The following is a 20,876-nucleotide window of genomic DNA, read 5'->3' as shown; positions in this document are numbered from 1 at the left end:
TACTTTATACTGTGAGATGGAATTTATTGCAGGGCTGTGTGAAATCTGCCAGAACAATGGTGTGTTGCTTGTTTATATTTTTATATGTATCATTGTAGATATTAACTGCAAATTTATTCTCTGAATAGGGTAAAGGTAATGTTTTCCTCTTGACATGAAGTCTAGTCGTGTCTGACTCTGGGAGTTGGTGTTAATCTCTATTTCTATGCCAAAGAGCCTGCGTTGTCTGTAAATGCCTCCATGGCCATGTGGCTGGCATGACTGCATGAAGCACTGTTACCTTCCTGCCGAAGCAGTGCCTATTGATCTACTCACATTTGCATGTTTTCAAACTGCTAGGTTGGCCAAAGCTGGGGCTCACAGTGGGAGCTCACCCTGCTCCCCAGATTTGAACCACTGACCTTTCATTCAGGAAATTCAGCAGCTCAGTAGTTTAACTCGCTGTGCCACCGGGAGTTCCATGAATGGTGCTGTTTTAGCTGAAACAGCACCATCCATACACAAGGAAAGATATACTGGGAAAACCTCAAATTTACAAATATTTATAACATTATTTTCATGGTGATGGGTGGTTATTATACCGTTTCTTTGATGTTAAGTCTAGTCGTGTCCGACTCTGGGGGCTGGTGTTCATAATAACATCTCCCTTCCTCAAATAAAGAGCAACAGTCAGGAGAGACAAAATTCATCTAAACACAACTTAAAGCAATAAGTGTCATGGCACTTTTTTTGTTTTTGTTTAACATAGTCTGAGAATCTGGAATGGAGTTTTTTTTTCTCTCTATCAACATTTCTCTCTATCAACATTTAATATTGCTTTCCAAACCAATACCATCTCCAAAATATCATCGTTCCATTTGTCCCCTCAGATGAAAAAAATATCACTGCCAAGTTGTCAAGAGGTAGCTCAAAAGAAATTGCCAGCAGGAGTAAAATTAATAATGTCTAAGTGAAATTAACTTGCTTGCTGACAACCTAATAAGGTAATTACTACTTAGGATAGTCAGTAATGAAGACACAATCAAGTACATGGCACTGAAAACCAGCTAAGTTGCTTGTGGAGAAAGAACAGGAAGCACATAACTTGAATGATGCTTTGCAGACTTCTAGGGCAGTTACGCTCCCCTAAATATCATAGATTTCAGTGAAACTGTGGCTCACTTTGCTATATGTTGGAATGTTACCACAGGAAATGGAATTTGGGATAACTAATGTCATTCAACATTGTATTCTTGAAGTAATGGAATGACTTTCATTGCGGAGACCTTTTTGTCTGAGGTAATGCCTACAGGATTTGGAAAGTACTCCTCCTCTGGAAAGACTTTTTAACTCCAGAGTCATCATCTCAGAGAAAACAGGTTGGAAAGGCAGATAATTCCTTGCACTTCTTGAAAGTGGAATCAGGGAAAGTATCTTTGATATGTCATATATACTCATGTATAATTTGACCTCATGTATAAGTCAAAGGCAAGTGTTTGGAGCCAAAAGGATTTTGATATGACCCATGAATAAGTTGAGGATCATTCAGTGGAGAAAAGATACCACACCGTGGCATTATTTATTTATTTATTTATTATCATATTAGGAGCGAACCAAACAGTTGTACTGTATTTTTAAAAAACAAAGTTTGAAAACTTGGCATTCTATTAAATGTCTTTTGACCAATAGCTGGCCACTTGGAGTCCCTCTGCTGTTGCTATAAGAAGGTCCTACATTGTTCATGTGACAGGGCTCAGACTGCATTGTAATACGTGGTCTGTGTTTTGCTCTTCTTTACACTCGCATGTTGTGAACTTCACTTCTTAGCCCCATTTCTTAAGGCTGGCTCTGCATCTCGTGGTGCCAGAGCACAGTCTGTTCAGTGCCTTCCAAGTCACCCAGTTTTCTGTGAGCCCAGGAGGGAGTCTCTCATTTGGTATCAGCCATTGATTGAGGTTCCAGGTTTTAACCTTCCACTTTTGGACTCTCGCTTGCTGAGGTGTTCCAGTGAGTGTCTCTGTACATCTTAGAAAACTATTTCTTTATTTAAGTTGTTGGTGTGCTGGCTGATATCCAAACAGGGGATAGGCCGGAGATATCACTGCCTTCGTCCTTTCACTATTGGTTGCTACTTCCCCGCGGATGTCAGGTGGTGCTATATCTTCTAAACAGTGTAATTTCTCCAGTGGTGTAGGGCGCAGACACCCCGTGATAATGCGGCATGTCTTATTAAGAGCCACATCCACTGTTTTAGCATGGAGAGATGAGTTCCACACTGCGCATGTGTACTCAGCAGCAAAGTAGCAAAGTGCAAGGGCAGATGTCTTCACTGTATCTGGTTGTGATTCCCAGTTTGTGCTAGTTAGCTTTTGTATGATATTGTTTCTAGTGCCCACTTTTTTGCTTGATATTCAGGCAGTGCCCCACCCTAAGCCTACTGATACATCCCTCTAGTTTGAATCAATTTGGATATATAAGGATGTATAGTAAGAGAATAAGATTGCTATATGTGCTGTTTCAAACTTCCTTGATATAAATTGCAAGCAGCTAGGCATTATGAAATTGCCACTGCTTTCTGTTTGGTGCCTTCTCAAAAACCAATATTATTCAACTCACCTCTTCCATAGTTCCCTCAGTCTGTCCATCACAATGGCTCTGTCATTGGCCATTTCCAATGGCTTTTTAAGAGATCACCTTTGGAACATGCGGCATGTTCAGCATTCCCTCGTGTCATGAAGGTTCCACCAAGTCCTAAAGCCCTTCCTAGGTGTAATTCCAGCTCCTCAACATTCTTATCCATTGGAAAACACCAACTACTTTCATGTGTCTCATGTTATTGTGAAAACTGCCTCATTCTATTTAACCAAAGATTAATAATTTTCTTATTGCAAACTGCAAATATCAGAAGTGCGTCAGTATGCATTTCGTAGAATGTTTGGGATAAAAACAGTTTATCTGTTGTGCCGAGTAGATGAACTAGGGGAAAATAAAGATGCGGTCTGAATGTCAAATACTGATGATGAACAGAGCAGCTGTTATTGACATTCACCTAGTTGCTAAATATTTATGCAAGAAAAGTCCTCTGAAACCATTTGTCTCTCATAGCGTGTTACTGAAAAGATATGAGCCGAAAATCTTCCCAACTCTCAATTTCAGTGGCACTATAACCTGTGCAATGTAAATCACATCAATCCTCTACTTTATACATTTCACACAAAAGCCACACATAAGGAAACTGAGTTAACACAATGAGGCAGTGCTCGGGTCCCTCCCACACCCACCACCTCCTTCTTTGAAGTACACTCAATACTATCTCTATCTTTTCCTAGGAGGCTGCCAGGATTTTTCTTCACACTTTGATATATTTCTCCTTCTTTTCTCATTACTTATTATGGGATAGTGAAATCTTAAAAATAATAATTGAAAGTTTAATTGTGCATTGCCAATTGAAATGTGTACATAGCTTACTTACATATTTTGTAGCTAATTGACCATAACTTTCTACTTTGTCCTGCAATCTATAAAAATTAAAACTATAAAAATTAAAAATAAAAATTAAAACTAGTGTGGAAACATTTTTATTAAACAATTATGTGCCTTAAGAGTGTAGCAGTATTTTATATGCATTTGCAAAGCACTGTACACTTTCCCTACTTGATCATAATTCTTTTAACTTTATTTTGCTCTTTTTTCCTGTGCTATGTCTTTACGTATATGTGTATTTAAAATATTCTTCCAAATCATTGGATTTTTGTTTGGGATATAAGAGTACTATGTAGTTGCTAAAAACCTTTACTATCATATAATTTAATCATCATGCTTAATTTAAGTTGATGGATCTGTATTTCCAGTTAACTTAGATTATTTAGAAATATTTGATTAATACCATGGATAGACTATTGAAAAGCGGAGCTTCCTGATTTTTTATCTCACACTGGCTCAGCAGGAGGTAAACATTATGTAACAATTTTGCTAGAAACGTATTTGATGAGCAATCCCCAATAAATATCAGGTGCTTTTAGGAAAGAAGTGGCAATGCTATTTCTGAGTGTTCCTTTCCTATGAAAAACCTATGAAATTCAGGGAGTTGACATGTCAACAGGTGACTTAAAGGCACATACTCACACATACCATTGCACCAACAAATCTAAAGCTACTGGTAATGGGAAATAAACTCCACGTGGGAACAATAGAAAACCAAAACACAAGTGTTCACTCCATTTATTCACTTTTTAAAATTCTCAGTATGTTTCTGGAAAATAATACATAATAACACATTTACACCAAAGTGGTTAGTGAGTTTGCTAGTCTATCGCAGATTATATGTGATAACTTAAACACTTTTAGTTGTGCTGGAAAATTAAGTGAACACATTCTCCAAATCTTGCTGCTTCTCTATTTACATGATTTGATTACTTTTTTTTTTAAACTGAGAAGCTTCTTTTGGTGACTGGGCAAGTAACAAGGCTTTATTAAGAAACAGCCCCAGTTGATGGTTCTGAAAAGAAACTGGTGATTAAATTAATTGACCATCAGGATCACTCTTCAGATGAGATTTAGACAAATTGAATCAGAGGCCTGAATGGTGACAGTGAATATCTGTTAGACTGTAAACCGAATAACGGGCTCTGTGGATTTTAATGAATGAAATTAATGGCTGACTTCTCACTGTTTAGCGATAGCATATGGTACATGCTGTATACAGTGCACTAGGAGTTATGTATAATGTGGACATTGGGACAGACAATGAATACAAAACTTTGCTATTTGGGAAATTAAACTGAGTTTATAATCGGGAAACATATATCATATTTTCCCATTTGGTGTGTAAAAATTAAGTATGGATACTACATTGTTTAGAATACTTAAAAATCTTTTAACTTATACTGAAATACAGAAAAATAAAGACATTATTGATTCATTCCGGCCAAATGGCAATGGGTGAAATATATATCTAACAGCCACTATCATAATTGTAATAGGGAAAGTGTCTGTAGACCTAATCACTATAACCAATATAGAACCATACTGCGATTTATAGAACTGATTTAATGTAGAAATATAGGGCTCTTATTGTTATTTCTACCTAGATTGTGTTCTTTGAAATCAATAATTAACTATGACTAGTAAATCCTGTCAATAGCTACAGGTCTATTCAAAGCAAAATTGACGTTCAATTTTGTCAATTTTCCACATATTTTTGCAAGTGGGATAAAAAAATATTTGCTCTGATCTTGAAAGAGACTTTGGTTATACAATCATACATCCATATTTGAGATTTTGGAGATTTAATTATTCAAGTTCTCTCGAGAAATCTCAATCTCCTCCAATGTGACTGTCTGGCCAAAATTATCTGGTCATACTGTGGAGGATCAAGGCCCAGTCTACACTGACGATTTAATGCAGTTTCAAACCGATATTAAAAGAAGTGGTTTCTTATGGATTACATAGAAAATCTTGAAACCGGTTTGAGGCCTGCATGGTAATCACACAAACCACAGAGCACTGATGTACATTAAGGGCTGTCTTTCATATGCTTTTGAAGGAGTTTGTTGTCCAACTGTTGCAGTTTGAAACTAGCTTCAAGCTGCATTAAATGGTGGGGCTCTAGAGATTTCAAGAAAAAACATTTCTCTAAGAATCTCTAGGTCAGTGGTTCTCAACCTGTGGGTCCCCAGGTGTTTTGGCCTACAACTCCAAGAAATCCCAGCCAGTTTGCCACCTATTAAGATTTCTGGGAATTGAAGTCCAAAACATTGGGAGATTGAGAACCACTGCTCTAGGTCCTCAAGTACAATTCTGTGATTAGTGTTCAAGAGAAGATGGTCATATAGTCTGGCTGGAGAACCCTTAAGAGGTGTTCTCCCAGATTTTAAAAAAAAACCAGTTTAAATATTTGCAGTTTTTCCCTTTTTCCAGCAAATGTGTAGGACTACAGAATGTGAAGTAGTGAAAAAATGTTGTTTTGTCTGTGGGGTGGGGTTGGTAGTGTTATTGCATTTTTGACAATTATAATTTTTGTCACAGAAATATTAGTTTTTCAAAGGGACGTGATCAAAAGCTAAAAGTTCAACCCAGGGACTTTGCATTTAATTGAAAATAGCAATTTGACCAGGACTGCGTTATCCTTCTAACTGGCCTGTAAAGCTAAGTGAAGAAATGAAAATGCTGTTCATAAATCTTTAAAATAGATTTGAAAGATGAAGAATGTAAAGACACATGGAGAGGGGTAGACAAAAAGGAAGAATGAAAGAGCCAGGATTCAGGTTAAAATGCTGCCAAGGTCTGATGTAGAACAAGACAGGACAGGTTTAACTGTGGAAACCACTACAGGGGCAACTACTATTGGTCATTATTTCTTGCTTCTACCCAACCTGACATACTGTATTTCTTTGATTCTAAGATGCACTTCCCCGCCCCCTCACCCCGATATAAGTGTCTCTAAAAACGGAGTGTGTCTTACTCCTGGGTACTTTTTCGTTTAGATAAACTAAAGCCTTTTTCTTGTTGGTAGTACTGAAATTAGTGTGTGCCTTGTAATAAATGGTGTTTTAGAATCTAAGAAATTTGGTAGATATTGGTGTTCTCTGCTTGAGGACAATCATTTTAAATGATTGGCAGTGACACAAAATGGGTTGATACTCATCAACAGAAATGATCATGGGAACATGGATTTTTCTCAAGAGATGGCAGCATAAAAGTGAGAACCTTGTAAAGGAAGGCATTTTGACTCCTTTGATTCTCCCTGCTGCATGCAACTGCTGGATATATGTAGGTCATATTTCTCACTGCAGTGAAATGGTAAGGTATATCGGGGTCCAGACAATGCACATCCTCTAGAAAATATCTCAAAATCTTTCTACAAAACCATGGATGTTTGTGGCATACTTTCAAGGCTAGTGTTCTTCAACAGCCATACAAAGACAGGATTTGCTCATGATAAAAGGATTTAAAAACATAGCAACTTAAAATATCTTCTTTTAAAATCATCCATATTGCTGTATTATTACTTTTATTATTATATTTATTTATACCCCTCTTTCCTCTCGTAAATGAGACTGAAATTGGCTTCGAAACTCAAAGTGGCTGTATGTTGCACATGTATAATATTTAATAAGTCAAATTTGGCACTGAATTCTATTTTAGGGTATTTCATTACATTGAAAGAATGAATGATAAAAGTGAGATACAGTTTCAGAAGAAAGGGGAGCATGGCAAGTTATTCACAAAAAAAGAACAAAAAGCTACGTTACTTACAAGCTACAGATTTTGAAACCTATGTTGTTAGTGGTTGTTAAGATCTTTCTTTTTGGTATATTTAATGAAACGTTTCAGTTAGTATCATACTAGTCTGTATTATAGCCTTTTGCATAATATTAGCTAAGAAGTCAGGTTGAATAAGACTGAGTAATCATCCTGCTGGAGTAGGTTCTAATCAGCGCTGACATAGTGCCTTGTTGAATTCAACATACACAAGCCCTTATAGTGACAGAACTAGTCTCAATCCTAGCACTTTGGCAGAAGAAGTAATTCCTTATGCTCAGACTTTGGAGAATTATGTCTTGGACTTGCAGAATTCACCAGCTACCATGGCCAAGAGATGAAGGTGAGCTAATATATATATATATGGAAAACTATTATTAACATGTTTACATGATACTTAATACAGTAAAACACAGAGATCAGAGATGCAATGCATATAGTCATTTTTTTTAAAACAGACTCAAAACTACAGACAGAGCTCAATTAACAAATATTCGACAAAGCAACTCATTTTTACAAAGCCTAGCCTCCTTTTTCTTGTCTTACATCTGTGTGGAAGGATGCAATAAACAATGCCTTAAAGCTTGATTTGGGTCTATTCTAGGTGATCCTGCTATAACTGTATGTGCTTACATGCAAGAGGCAAGATAAATAGCTGCCTTCAGAATCACTTACTGACCATAGGTGAAAAAGTATAAGCAAGTGAAATGGAGAAAGCGAATTAGTGTGTCTCACCAGCTACCCTAGCATGTTGAAGGGGGAAAAGGAATTTGTTTTGTCGTCAACATAGAAATTATAATAAAAGTGAAGCCTTTGAAAGCAAATCATCATAATCATCACCATCATCATAAATCATCCTGGGAAGCATTTTGGAAGATGCTTTCAAATTCTCTATCAGTTGATTGACACCTGATTCCTGATAGAGGTCTTTGGACTCCGTTCCCATGTGCCTGGGAAGCAGGGCACCACGGAGTCCCACCGGAAGTGTCTTTATGCCATCTGATGGCCTCCATGGGCCTCCCGTGAGGCTCTGTTTCCCAAGCACATAGAAATGGAGCCTGAAGACCATCCGATGAAGTCTGTTTTTGTTTGCTTATGCACAGTTTACCTGCCCTATGCATTTTATTTCACAAGTAAATAATGTCTGCTTGAACTAAAAAGTTGCTGAAGCCTATTAAACTTTTCTATTTCTATTCTTTTTGTAATATTTCTACCTCTGCTACCAAAGTTTCCATTAAATACGTAAAGCCCAGGAACACATCTACTTTGTTAACTGACTAGAATACATGTAAAATAGACCTTGACACAATGGAATTTAATATATCATCTAGCTATTTATTCAATGGGTTTACTCTAGGAATTGCTACTATGAATTGGATTCAGATTACAATGGAATCCTATCTAGACATGAGTAAATAATTAATGTTGAAGAATAGTGGCCGAAATATATTTTCATAATGACTAAGCTTCACATCTTTCATTTATATCAGCATCTAACTGCACAAAAGCATGTGATACATAAAAGTACATATTTTTGGGGGGTTTTTTGCATTAAAATCATTTATGGTGCTCACTTTGCAAAACATTGTAGCAAGAGGATTGATATTTAAAAATTATTACCTAAAATCTGGACTTACATTAATGGCACAAGCTAGTATATGAAACTCAACTTTTATTGACACTAATATATTTTAATAGCCATAAATAATCACCAGAAAAGCTGTTACTTTTACCGTTCAACTATCAAGAATGAGATTATTTTTGAACTTAGGTTTTTTCATATTCACCTGAATCTTTCTAGGCACTGCAGCACAAAAATTGAGTAGAATATTGTTTTAACAAGCCCAGCAAAATTGCATTGAAAGCAGCTACATAGTTACATCATGCTTTTATTCAGTAACAAAGGCAAGCTGAAAACCTTCTTCCATAAACTAGAATCCAGGGAGACCTATATGAAGACAAAGATACACTATTCATACAAGTGTTTTAAAAATAGCTTTCTCTTCCAGCAGCAGCAGCATTTCCATGGAGCATCACTCTTCAAGATGGTGATAGACTGCTCCACAGAGTTTCTTTCACAGGGGTTTGAACGGGAGAGTGATTAGGAAGGGATTGGACTGGTGGGTCTTTAGATCCCAGTCATGATTATCTGGTAGCATGATATCGTTTAGTAGTACATCTAGTGATGAATACTCAGCTGACAGATGTCTTCTAGCAGAATATGGAAGGCAATAATTTCCAAACGTTCCTCTTCCTTTGTGTAACCAATTGTACTTTCCACAGATTGCTGGAATAATTTGTAAATCCTATGTGGTGACCTTCTCCTTATGCCAGAATTATACTATCTAGAAACTCAGTGCTGGCATGGAGATGAGTTCCACATGGAAAGAGGTCCTTCCATGTGAAATCCTCCTCTTAACATTATGCCTATTTTGCTGTGACACCCGAACAGTCAGTCTTACATCAGAACCGAATTCATGGACTTCAGTTAACGTGGACATGTTCTTGTTTAGGTTTCTTTGCAGTGGATGATAATATTTTTGACATATTTCCCCCTTTGTTTTGTCAGAAAGTGAGTGGTATTACCAATAGAAATTTAGCAATATTTACATATACTTGAACAGTGGGTTCAACCCTGAGCTGCTGAACTTGCTGACCAAAAGGTCAATAGTTCGAATCTGGGGAACAGGGTGAGTACCCATTGTTAGCCCCAGCTTTTGCCAACCTAGTAGTTTGAAAACATGCAAATGTGAGTAGATCAATAGTGGGAAGATAACAGCGCTCCATGCAGTTATGCCAGCCACATGACCTTGGGGATGTTTACGGACAGCACTGGCTCTTCGGCTTAGAAATGGAGATGAGCACCGCTCTTCAGAGTTGGACACGACCAAACTTAATGTCAGGGGAAAGCTTTACCTTACACATTAATGTATTTCCCGCCCTTGTGATGAGCTATAATTAAACTTGGAAACCCATAATTAAATAGGTTCAAATTATAGTTACCAGCCTAAAAAACAAACCAGGAAATTAAACCTTGCATCTCCTTTGTTCACTACTTCTGTTTTGTAGAACTCTCAAAGCTGGAGAGAGACTGGGGATCTATGAGTGACAGGAATCCAAGTACAATGTTCCCTCGCTAGTTTGCAGTTCGCTTTTTGCGGTCTCACTGTTTTGCGGGGAGGGAGGATGGGGAAGAGGAGGAGGAGGGCTTGCTTCCAAAGAGGGCTGCTAATAATGGTATTAAACTACATTAATTCCACAGAGTAGATGCACACCAGCTTGCCCCCAACTTCCATCCCTTCCCCTCACACCCAAGTTTCCCCATCCGGCTTGATTAACCTTCTCTATTATTCCACACCGGGAGGGTAGTATCGCAGCAAGAACTGCTTCAGCTTTATCACACTCATAAAGGCAGAAGCTTTTGGGCCAGCCTCGTTGCCATGGAGACTGGGCAAACAGAGGCAGGGCGGACCGAGCAGGCGCAGCTGGGTCCCGAGTTCTTTCTCCCCCCCCCCTTTTTTTTTTTTTTTTTTTTTTTTTGGAAACTCAGCTCTTCTTCGGCTCCGGAGGCTCCAAGGCTGCCAGAATCATCTCGTCAACTGCACTCTTGAGGCTTTTCTGCATGAGGGCGGAGCATTCCACATACTTGACAGCCTTGAGGTCCCTGGTCAGCTTCTTGGCCATGAGGAAAAGTGACTTGGAAACAAGGCCCTGACTCTTTATGGTCCTGCGCATTGTATGGCGCCACGAGTGGGGAAGGAGGAGGAGGATGAGGGCTTGCTTCCTTTCTTTCCTTCCCCTTGGTGTGCAAGGGGAGAGAGGGAGGGAGGGAGGGGGAAAGAGGACCGTCCCTACATCACTGTTTTTCACTTATTGTGGGGGGACCTGGAAAAGAGACCCTGCAATAAGTGAGGGAACACTGTATACTGTTTGCCACAAATCCAGGTATCTCACATCTCTTCCCCACCAGCCTCACAAGTATAGTACACGCAGTATGCTACTTGGATTTAATGATGATGATGATGATGATGATAACGATAACGACAACGACAACAAAAAGTTCTGGTCCCAAGCTTTTTGAATCAGAGGAATGCAACCTGATTTTTTTTTGTTTTTTTTTTGTTTTTTTGTTTTTTGAATAACTAGGATATTCTGTGCTGAAATGCTTTTGTAAGTGAAATGTTTTAATAGGAAGAGGCCAAGCAGCATTGTTTATCATTTGCCAGGACCTATTGCAATTGATCCAGTCCCTGCCCCATCTTTGGCACCTGTTTTCACCTGTTACCTCTTCTGTGCAGTACAAACCCTTAACATACATGTTGTAGGACTGGGTTCTGGGTTTTCCTTTGTCTTTTCTCTTTGCTTCTCAGCCTTTTTATTGTATTATTGTTTATATATTATTTTCAAATTAGTGTTCCAGGTTTTGAAAACTTACCTACACTATAGCTCGACATGTAATTTAGTTAGTTATTTTGCTTTCTTCTTCTGGACAACTGTAATCATACATTCATTCTTTAATCTAATGTGTTTTATTGCTAATTGATTTGTTTTTATGACATTATTAATTGTCTTGGACATTATGTTTAGTTGGAGAATATCATAGACATTTTTAAAAGTAAATAGTATTTTCACATTTCTTCTTGAATAATCTCTGATAAAACCCTGATAGGGATTCATGCAATACAAAACATACTCCAGTCCATAGCATCCGGAATCATTTGCAAAAGTTGAATTCTATAGACCTTTTTCGGAGCCCTGGTTTTATGTCTTGTTAACATCAAATTGCCCTCCTCATTCAGCTGTAACTCAGAAAAAACAGTGCTTACTATACAAATGCTCCACAGTGTGAAACGCTGGCAGTTTTAGTGCAAAGGTCTGTCCTCCGCAAGAGTAGCTGAACAAGAGTAGCTGTTCTTAATTTATTAGTTGCCAGTAGATCAAAGCACAGACAGACAAAGCTGAACAAAATGTTAGCGGACTTTAGCTAATAGTCAAAATGTATTTTCTGAGAGAATATCAGGCAAGGTCAATAAAAGTGTGACCTTGATTTCTAAGTTGTTGAGAGCGGTTTAAGATTCTTGGGAGCTGAAACCCTTTAAGAAAAAATTCAGGTGTATTGACTACAATACGATAATGCCTCTTCCTTTTGTTGAGGTTATTCTGACAGTGCAGTTGGCATACCCCACTGTGGGTGTTGCAGTGTAAGCAGAGCTCTGCCTCTTTAAAATTACCTAATTTCCAGTATAAGGTTGCTCTCACACAAGGAGTGTGTAGTTTTTTAAAATCCTTTCATTTTTCAGGTCAAAAATTATATTTAGATTTTCTCCCCCCACCCCCTCCCCTCCTCTCTTAAAAATATTTTTTTCAGTGAGCACTTTGTGCTTTACACTTGATTTTACATCATAGTTCAGGGGTGGGGCATTTCAGTTTCCCCACACAAGGTAAGAGGTGAACAGCCTGTCTCTGCTAGTTTTCCTTGAGAGGGGGAAGTGAACATCCTGTTCTAACAGGGCCCCTGCTATTGAACAGAAATATTTTACCCTTGCTAGCGATTGTTCTCGCATCTTGTTTTTCCCAACTGGTTAAATATTGAGAGAGAGTTGGAATTCAAGATTAGATTAATTAATATTAATTCATATGGGATTTGAAATTAATTAACTAGTATTCATTTAATTTGGATTAATCGCATCTAAGTAAAATGGGGACTTTTCATCATTATCTCATTTTTTATTTAAAAATTGTACATTTAGCGTATTGACATCCCTACCACCCACACCGACAATGCATAGTATTACTACACTAAGTGAAAACCTATTGGCACAATAGATTTAGTGGAGTGTGTGTATATGCCTTCAGATGATCAAATTATCTATTAACTTACGGCAACCCCATACATTTGATAGGGTTTTCTTGGGCAAGGAATAATCAGAGGTTCTTTCCTCTGAAATAAGGCTATAGCATTTGTTATTCATTGACGATCTCCCAAGGTATCAGTAGTGTTGATAGCATCATTTTGGCTAAGGATGTCATGATTTCCACTTTCTTTATCTCCATACATATACATAGCTGGTGTACATTTAAGACAGAAAATGAAAAGCAACTCTCCATACCCCCAGTTGGTAGCACCTCATTGGAGGCTGCCCAAATGATCAGTTATATTAAGCCAGGATCCATAATGGTTAGATTCAACTGCTTAGGTTTTGAAAGGAGAGCCTTAGAGATACAGAGTTACTTACCAGGGGTGATTGAAACTATTTTGGCATCAGTATGTCAAATAGTGAGAAGGTAGAGATGAGACATGCGTGCACATTTTGTTTCTACTGTTTCTTTCATGTCTTCTGTTTATTCGGAAGCATTAAACACAAAAATCTGCTCAACACAAAAGCCTCCCTAAAGCCTGGGAGGCTTACAAAAAATGGATCGGGGCTGGGACACTAAACGAGACAAGGTTTTCCCCGAATACATATATCTAGTAGAAATACCAGAGACAAACCATGTTTGCAATATGTTCTAAAAAATGAATTGTTATTGAATTCTCCAAAGCAGAGTTTCTCAAACTGCTTCTCCAGATGTAACTCCCATAATTCTTAACAGCTAGTAAACTGAGAGTTCTGGGAGCTGAAGTCCAAAACACCTGGAGGATCACAGTTTGAGAAACACTGCTCCAAAGTAACAAGCATCAGTGTTGCATGTAATTCTGAATTAGATGGAGTGCTATGACTGCATACTCTTGTAGGAGAGAGGTTCAAGTTTATTTAAAGAGAACGGCACAATTTAAACAAAAAGAAACTTTATTTGTATCATTTAATTCACATACATTAGGCCAGAGGATATGAAAGATGGTGATTGCTAGATGGATCAAGGCATGTATTCATTTGCACTATGATTACATCAACAAGCCCAAACCACAGTCAGCGTGCCCTCATTAAATATAGCTTGCACTCCCTATGCTATATCATTGCAAGACACTTGTGAGGCAACTGGCTGGTCAAAGCCAATTACCTTTAGTAGACATTATAAGTTGGGTAAGTATAAATCAGCATCGGCCACTTTTGGCAGAAGATTTGGGCTAGATAATTTAACTGACAGAGGAAGGAGGGGGTCCTAATGACAAATAACTGAATACAACAGTTTGATTGGGTTGCTGTGAGTTTTCTGGGCTGTATGGCCATGTTCCAGAAGCATTCTCTTCTGATGTTTTGCTCACATCTATGGCAGGCATCCTCAGAGGTTTAGGGGTCTGTTGGAAACCATCTGTCTAGGGTGGGAGAAAGAGCTCTTGTCTGCTTGAGGCATGTGTGAATGTTGCAGTGGCCACCTTGATTAGCATTTAATGTTCTTTAACAGTTTGATTGTTGGCACGTGGGGTGGATTGCTCTCCTACCATTCCATAATGACCATATTAAATTAGACACAGATTATGAATACGGTTTTTAAACAGTCTATTTTAATATCGAGACAAATATTTTTAATGTTTATGTATGCATCTAATGATATCATGTGCTCCACCCTGAGTGTCCTTCGAGGTCAAAAGGGCAGAATATAAATGTTTTAAATAAATAAATAAATAAATAAATAAATAAATAGTAAGTCTTACTGTCTAATTTGAAGTTGCATGTTCAAATACTAATGGCTGTGATAATATCTCTTTATACGTAGTGGAACATCAGTTCAGAATCTTATATGTACTACATACAAGTGTAGTATGTCCAAGCTACAAATATCCAGAACTCTTTGGGTTCCTCTTAAGCTTTCAAGGATCTATGAGATTGAACTGATGTTTTCTCTCTGATAGATATATACAATAAATTGGAGGAGTATTCATTTCACGTCACATTAAAGTTGTATTATATCTCAAAAATTGCTTACACTCTTCCATACCTTGAAATTATAGTAGTTGTTAAACCCCACACTTGATCAAACATGATCACAGTCCTGCTGTATAAAAATTATTGTAAGATGTAGTTGGCCAACTATTTGGCAACACAGAATAGGTAAAAAACAGAAGGAGATTAGGATTTGAAATTGTAAGACAGTTGTAAAAGATAATTTTTGAATCATTCTAAAATTTAAAGCCATACCAATGTTGAGCATCATAAAACTGTCTACCACTACATTGCGAGAAAGGGTTGGTGGTTTTCACGTTACTGGAAAAATGGTCTATGGAACCAAAAAAGATTAAGAATCCCTGCTGTACATTATAGAATAAATGCAGTTTGACACCACTTTAATTGCCGTGGCTCAGCATTATGAAATCAGGGGAATTGCAGATTTATAATATCTTTAGATTTATCTACCAAAGAATGCTGGTGCCTCACTAAACTGCAAATCCCCTAATTCCATAGCATAAAGTCATGGCACTTAAAGTGGTTTCAAACTGCATTCATTTCATAGTGTGGACACCTTCTTCAATGCCTTCATATCTTGAGAAATGTAACTATAATTCATTAGTGCAGGAGTGCGGAAAGGCAATGCAAAGTGAAGAAGAAAAAGTACACAGTGGTTTCACAGCCACAAAATTGATGGAGTAGATGGAGAGGTTTCCAGTTTCTTTTGTTGACCCTTTCCATACATTTATTAGACCATTATTGCCTTCTCTCTCTCTTTTGCTGCTTATCCCCCCATATTATTTCTCTTTTTTCCAGGCTAACAGTTGATAACCTGCCAAGATAACAGAAACAAGCTATTCTCAAGATGTATTAGGAAAATTATCATAAGAGTAGACCATTGTAACTATTGATTCCAGATTACCCAAATCTCAGATTGTAAAGTGTATAAGGGAAAATAATAAATAGATTTTAAAATTACAGAAATCTCTTTAGAAACATTTCAAATACATTTCTCCAATTGCCCTCTAATGAACATGTTTTGAATACACTGAAGACTAGAGAGCAAAGTACTTTACCTGGTGCACCAATAAACAAGCTTCATGTTACTGGAATCAATTTTATATGTGTTTCAATGTTTTATGCAAGGGAATCATTTATTACTTTCGCTCTCTTCACACATATACATGGCTGCTTTACATTTAAGGTAGAAAATGATGAGAAACACTCCATACCCCTGGTTCTAAAGTCCTAAGGGAAACCCTATATTGCAATGAGTCTATTACTGTCTGCAGGGACAGTTCTGGAGAGCAGTGTTAACTTTCTGGCACTAACACTACAGGGTAATTGTTACTTTCAGAGCAATTTCTTAGCAGTAAATAGGAAATTGCCATACATTCAGATAACACCTGACTATATATCTCATCTCCACAAAATAACAAACTCTTCTTGCACACTGCTGCTTTTAACATGAGCCACTTTACTTGTTCTTTAATTGGAATTTGGTTATTTGTTTGCAGTATGAAGCCAATGTTTTCAACTAACTCATAATATTTGGTCTTGAATGAAACAGGGTTAAAGCTGGCTGAATATTTCAGGTGCGATCTCTGTAAACCTACCCAGCAATTCTGTGTTATTTATGTGGTTCTTGCTCTTTTCCATCATATCAATATGAGTTAGTACGACTTATGAAACTGTTTGATCATTCCCTTACATACTCAGCATTGAACTTATTAGCTACTTAAGAAGGATTGAACTGGTAGGTTTTCACAGGGGGAATTCAATCTTCTGTAGTACTCTGGTGGGAAAATAGATCATGAGACTCAAACATATTTGAACTTCCATTGTAAAGACTTCTATCTCCATTGCCATTTAATTATTTGCTACCAAAATTAAAAACATATTGAACACTGCAATGTTTCCCTTGTGGCTCTGATGGAAGGGGAACACTGAGGATAATTTTTACTGTTACCATGAGAATCCAACGCAAGGGAGAAAAAATCAGTAGAGTATGAGTTATTAAAGTCCTGTTTGGTGATTAGTCATTTGGGCTGCAATCCAGTATTCAGTTAGAGGTGCTTATGACTAAGTGATAGCCATAGTGTGGTTGGCAACATTACCATCTATTGCTGTAAATCTAGCAAGGAAAGCAGCAGTAAGTATTGTTTTGTCCCTGTGTCGCAAATCCTGTGTCCATGTCCTTAATTCTGTAACAGAATGTTTACATTTTTGGTGGGCTCAAATGTTGCATGGCATGTAGCAATGGTAAGCCTAGAGCACAGCTTAGTCTATTGTTAATGTGATGTCGTTGTTGTTCATTCGTTCAGTCGTCTCCGACTCTTCGTGACCTCATGGACCAGCCCACGCCAGAGCTCCCTGTCGGCCGTCACCACCCCCAGCTCCTTCAAGGTCAGTCCAGTCACTTCAAGGATGCCATCCATCCATCTTGCCCTTGGTCGGCCCCTCTTCCTTTTACCTTCCACTTTCCCCAGCATAATTGTCTTCTCTAGGCTTTGCTGTCTCCTCATGATGTGGCCAAAGTACTTCAACTTTGTCTCTAGTATCCTTCCCTCCAATGAGCAGTCGGGCTTGATTTCCTGGAGGATGGACTGGTTGGATCTTCTCGCAGTCCAAGGCACTCTCAGAACTTTCCTCCAACACCACAGCTCAAAAGCATCTATCTTCCTTCGCTCAGCCTTCCCTAAGGTCCAGCTCTCACATCCATAGGTTACTACAGGGAATACCATGGCTTTGACTAGGCGGATCTTTGTTGCCAGTCTGATGTCTCTACTCTTTACTATTTTATCGAGACTGGACATTGCTCTTCTCCCAGGAAGTAAGCGTCTTCTGATTTCCTGGCCACAGTCTGCATCTGCAGTCATCTTTGCTCCTAGAAATACAAAGACTGTCACGGCCTCCACATTTTCTCCCTCTATTTTCCAGTTGTCAATCATTCTTGTTGCCATAATCTTGGTTTTTTTGATGTTTAGTGCAACCCGGCTTTTGCGCTTTCTTCTTTCACCTTGATTAGAAGGCTCCTGAGCTCCTCCTCGCTTTCGGCCATCAGAGTGGTGTCATCTGCATATCTGAGGTTGTTAATGTTTCTTCCAGCAATTTTCACCCCAGCTTTACATTTCTCAAGCCCCGCACATCGCATGATGTGTTCTGCATACAAGTTAAAAAGGTTGGGTGAGAGTATGCAGCCTTGCCGTACGCCTTTCCCAATCTTGAACCAGTCTGTTGTTCCGTGGTCAGTTCTTACTGTTGCTGCTTGGTCCTTGTACAGATTCCTCACTGCATGTGAATAGATAGACGGATAGAGAGACAGACAGATTTTGAGATTGGTCTCATTCCCAGCACATATATATCTCAATTGAATGTTATTCTTCTTTCTGGTTGCTGGTGATTAGGTCAGGTAAAATGAGTATTGGACAATTAAGTAGAATCCTCCCATCTATGCTCTAGTTCAGTGGTTCTCAACCTGGGGATCATGCCCCCTAGAAGGCTCAATCTGGTATTCCAGGGGTCATGCAACTCCTCCTTTGGCCCACCTCCCCCCATTGCTAGTCTAGGCGGTAAAAACCCCATGGGGCTGCTCTTTCCTTCCTTCTCTGCATGGGGCTGCTCTTTCCTTCCTTCTCTGCATGGGGAGACGTGGGACCAGAGTTGCGCAGGATGGACAGGCTTTAAAGCAGAGCTGAGTAATATACCAAAAGAGGCATTTGAAAGGGGAGGGGTGGGGCATGGTGTGTGGTGGTCATCCAAACTGGCGGTTATGCAGAAGCAGGCTGGGGATTCTGGGAATTATGGGTCAGCATTGGATTTGCAGTTGGAGCCAGAGTTAGAGGCTTCTAGGCCTGAGCCTAGGTCACTCTCTGATTGGAATGTGGAAATTGCAGATGTGTCTCCCCCTGGTTCTTCCCCTTTTTCTCCTGGTATATATAGAAGGAGGGCAATTTGTCAATAAAGACAAGAAAGCGAAGGGAGGCACTATTCCCAGCGCCTGCTAACGAGAAGAGGCCCTGCAGAAAGCTCTCAGGGAATACACCATAGTTTCTTAGGTATAAAGGAGGTCTGATTGTGTTGTACCTCAGAGGAGTCAACGTTTAGATTTCATGTTTCATGCGTCATGTTTCCTCTCAAGTTTTCTCATGTGTCTGGCATTCATGGACTTAAGCCTCAAGTTTTCCTGTGTGTGTTTATATTTATGGACTCATGCTTCAAGTTATCAAGATTGTTTCCTGGTCCCCTGTACTTATGGAATTATGTTTTAGTTGCTGAGTTCTTTTGATCTTCTTGGTTGCTGTGCTTTGACAAACACTCCAGTTTTAAGATTTTACATATACCTTGGACTTATGCATTATTGCTTTCCAGGTTCTTCAAGTTTTTTGTTTTATAAGGACTAAACTTTATATTGAGTCTTTTATCTTTACCCATTTTTGCTGAAGCTTTACATTTATCCTTCAATAAACTGCTTTGCTTATAAACTGATTTCTGGAGTGGTGAGATTGGTTTAAAGGTGCCTTCCAGCCCTGGTGTGCAACAGTCGTGCTGAAGGCGACATGCTCGAGTGGAAGGGGGGGAGAATAATAATGTGAGAATGCCCCCCCGCCCCAGGAACACCATGCGGGGGTGCGGGTGGGGAGAGGTAGAAAGGAGGAATGGTAAAAGTCAGAGCTGAAGTTGTTGAAGGCACTGCAAATCCTTCGCCAAAACCCCTCCAGGAGTTTTGTATGCCAAGTTTGGTTCAGTTCCATTGCTAGTGGAGTTTAGAATGCTCTTTGATTGTAAATTAAGTATAAATCCCAGCAACTACAACTTCCAAATGACAAAATCAGTAAGCCCCCAATCCTACCAGTATTCAAATTTGGGCGTATGGTGTATTTGTACCAAATTTGGTCCAGTGAATGAAAATGCATCCTGCATATCAGATATGTTACGATTCATAACAGTAGCAAAATTACAATTATGAAGTAGCAACGAAAATAATTTTATTGTTCGGAGTCACCACAACATGAGAAACCGTAATAAGGGGATGCGCAATTAGGAAGGTTGAGAAGCACTGCTCTAGTTACTGGCTTGATCAAACATACATGAATATATCTATTTTGCTTTCTTAGACTTTGGCCACCGAATTACAACGTAATGTGAAAGAGACGAGAACAAGAATCAGATGTGCCAAAAAACTGCAACAAGAGAGAAAATGTGGTCCTGGCATTTCCAAAGAGTCTGTTAACCGAGCCCAGTACTTGGCAGCATCTATCCTTAATATTTCCAAGACAGATTTACAGGATATTCTTGATTTTGAAGATGATGAGGTAAGTTACTACTGACACTTTATTGGACTATAAATCAATATCTGGTCTTAATGCTGGTTTGGATTGGTATAGCTCTATTTACCCCATATGCTTATGTATAAGTACCCCTCATGTTCAAGCTGGGGGCAGGTCTTGAGGTTAGAATTATGGATTGGGTATGACCCATGGATAAAGGTCATATCCACATAGAGGAGAAATACCATGCCACCTCAGTGCCAGCCACCCCTTACTGCTTCCATTTTTCCACCCAGGCATTCAAAAAGGCTTGACGCAGAGTCATGGTGGAGAGAATAGAGAGAGTTTGTGCTTCTTTTAGGCTCTCCTATGATAGACTAAGCTTTTGACTTTTGCCACTGCTCAGAGAAAGGGATGGTTCCTTTTTAAAATAAAAGTTAAAGTGCAATACTCACACTGACCCAAGGATAAGCCAACCTAAGTCTTTTGTGTTGATTTTTGACTAAAATATCTAGATTTATATATGAGTATATAA

The 20,876-nt window shown here is 38.7% G+C and overlaps 1 protein-coding gene across 3 annotated transcripts in view; it reads left to right on the top strand.

Moving 5' to 3' along the window:
* Positions 1–20,876, top strand: part of CNTLN (centlein) — a 218,735-nt gene that overhangs the window by 179,374 nt on the left and 18,485 nt on the right. For all 3 annotated transcript variants that reach the window (XM_060762424.2, XM_067464370.1, XM_067464369.1), the window contains one exon: positions 20,189–20,386. In XM_060762424.2, coding sequence (XP_060618407.2) covers positions 20,189–20,386 — 198 coding nt within the window. The remainder of the gene's footprint in view (positions 1–20,188; positions 20,387–20,876) is intronic.

This window comes from Anolis sagrei, chromosome 2 (assembly GCF_037176765.1).
Source record: "Anolis sagrei isolate rAnoSag1 chromosome 2, rAnoSag1.mat, whole genome shotgun sequence".
NCBI classification, from domain to species: domain Eukaryota; kingdom Metazoa; phylum Chordata; class Lepidosauria; order Squamata; family Dactyloidae; genus Anolis; species Anolis sagrei.
This window is presented reverse-complemented; position numbering and strand designations above follow the sequence as displayed.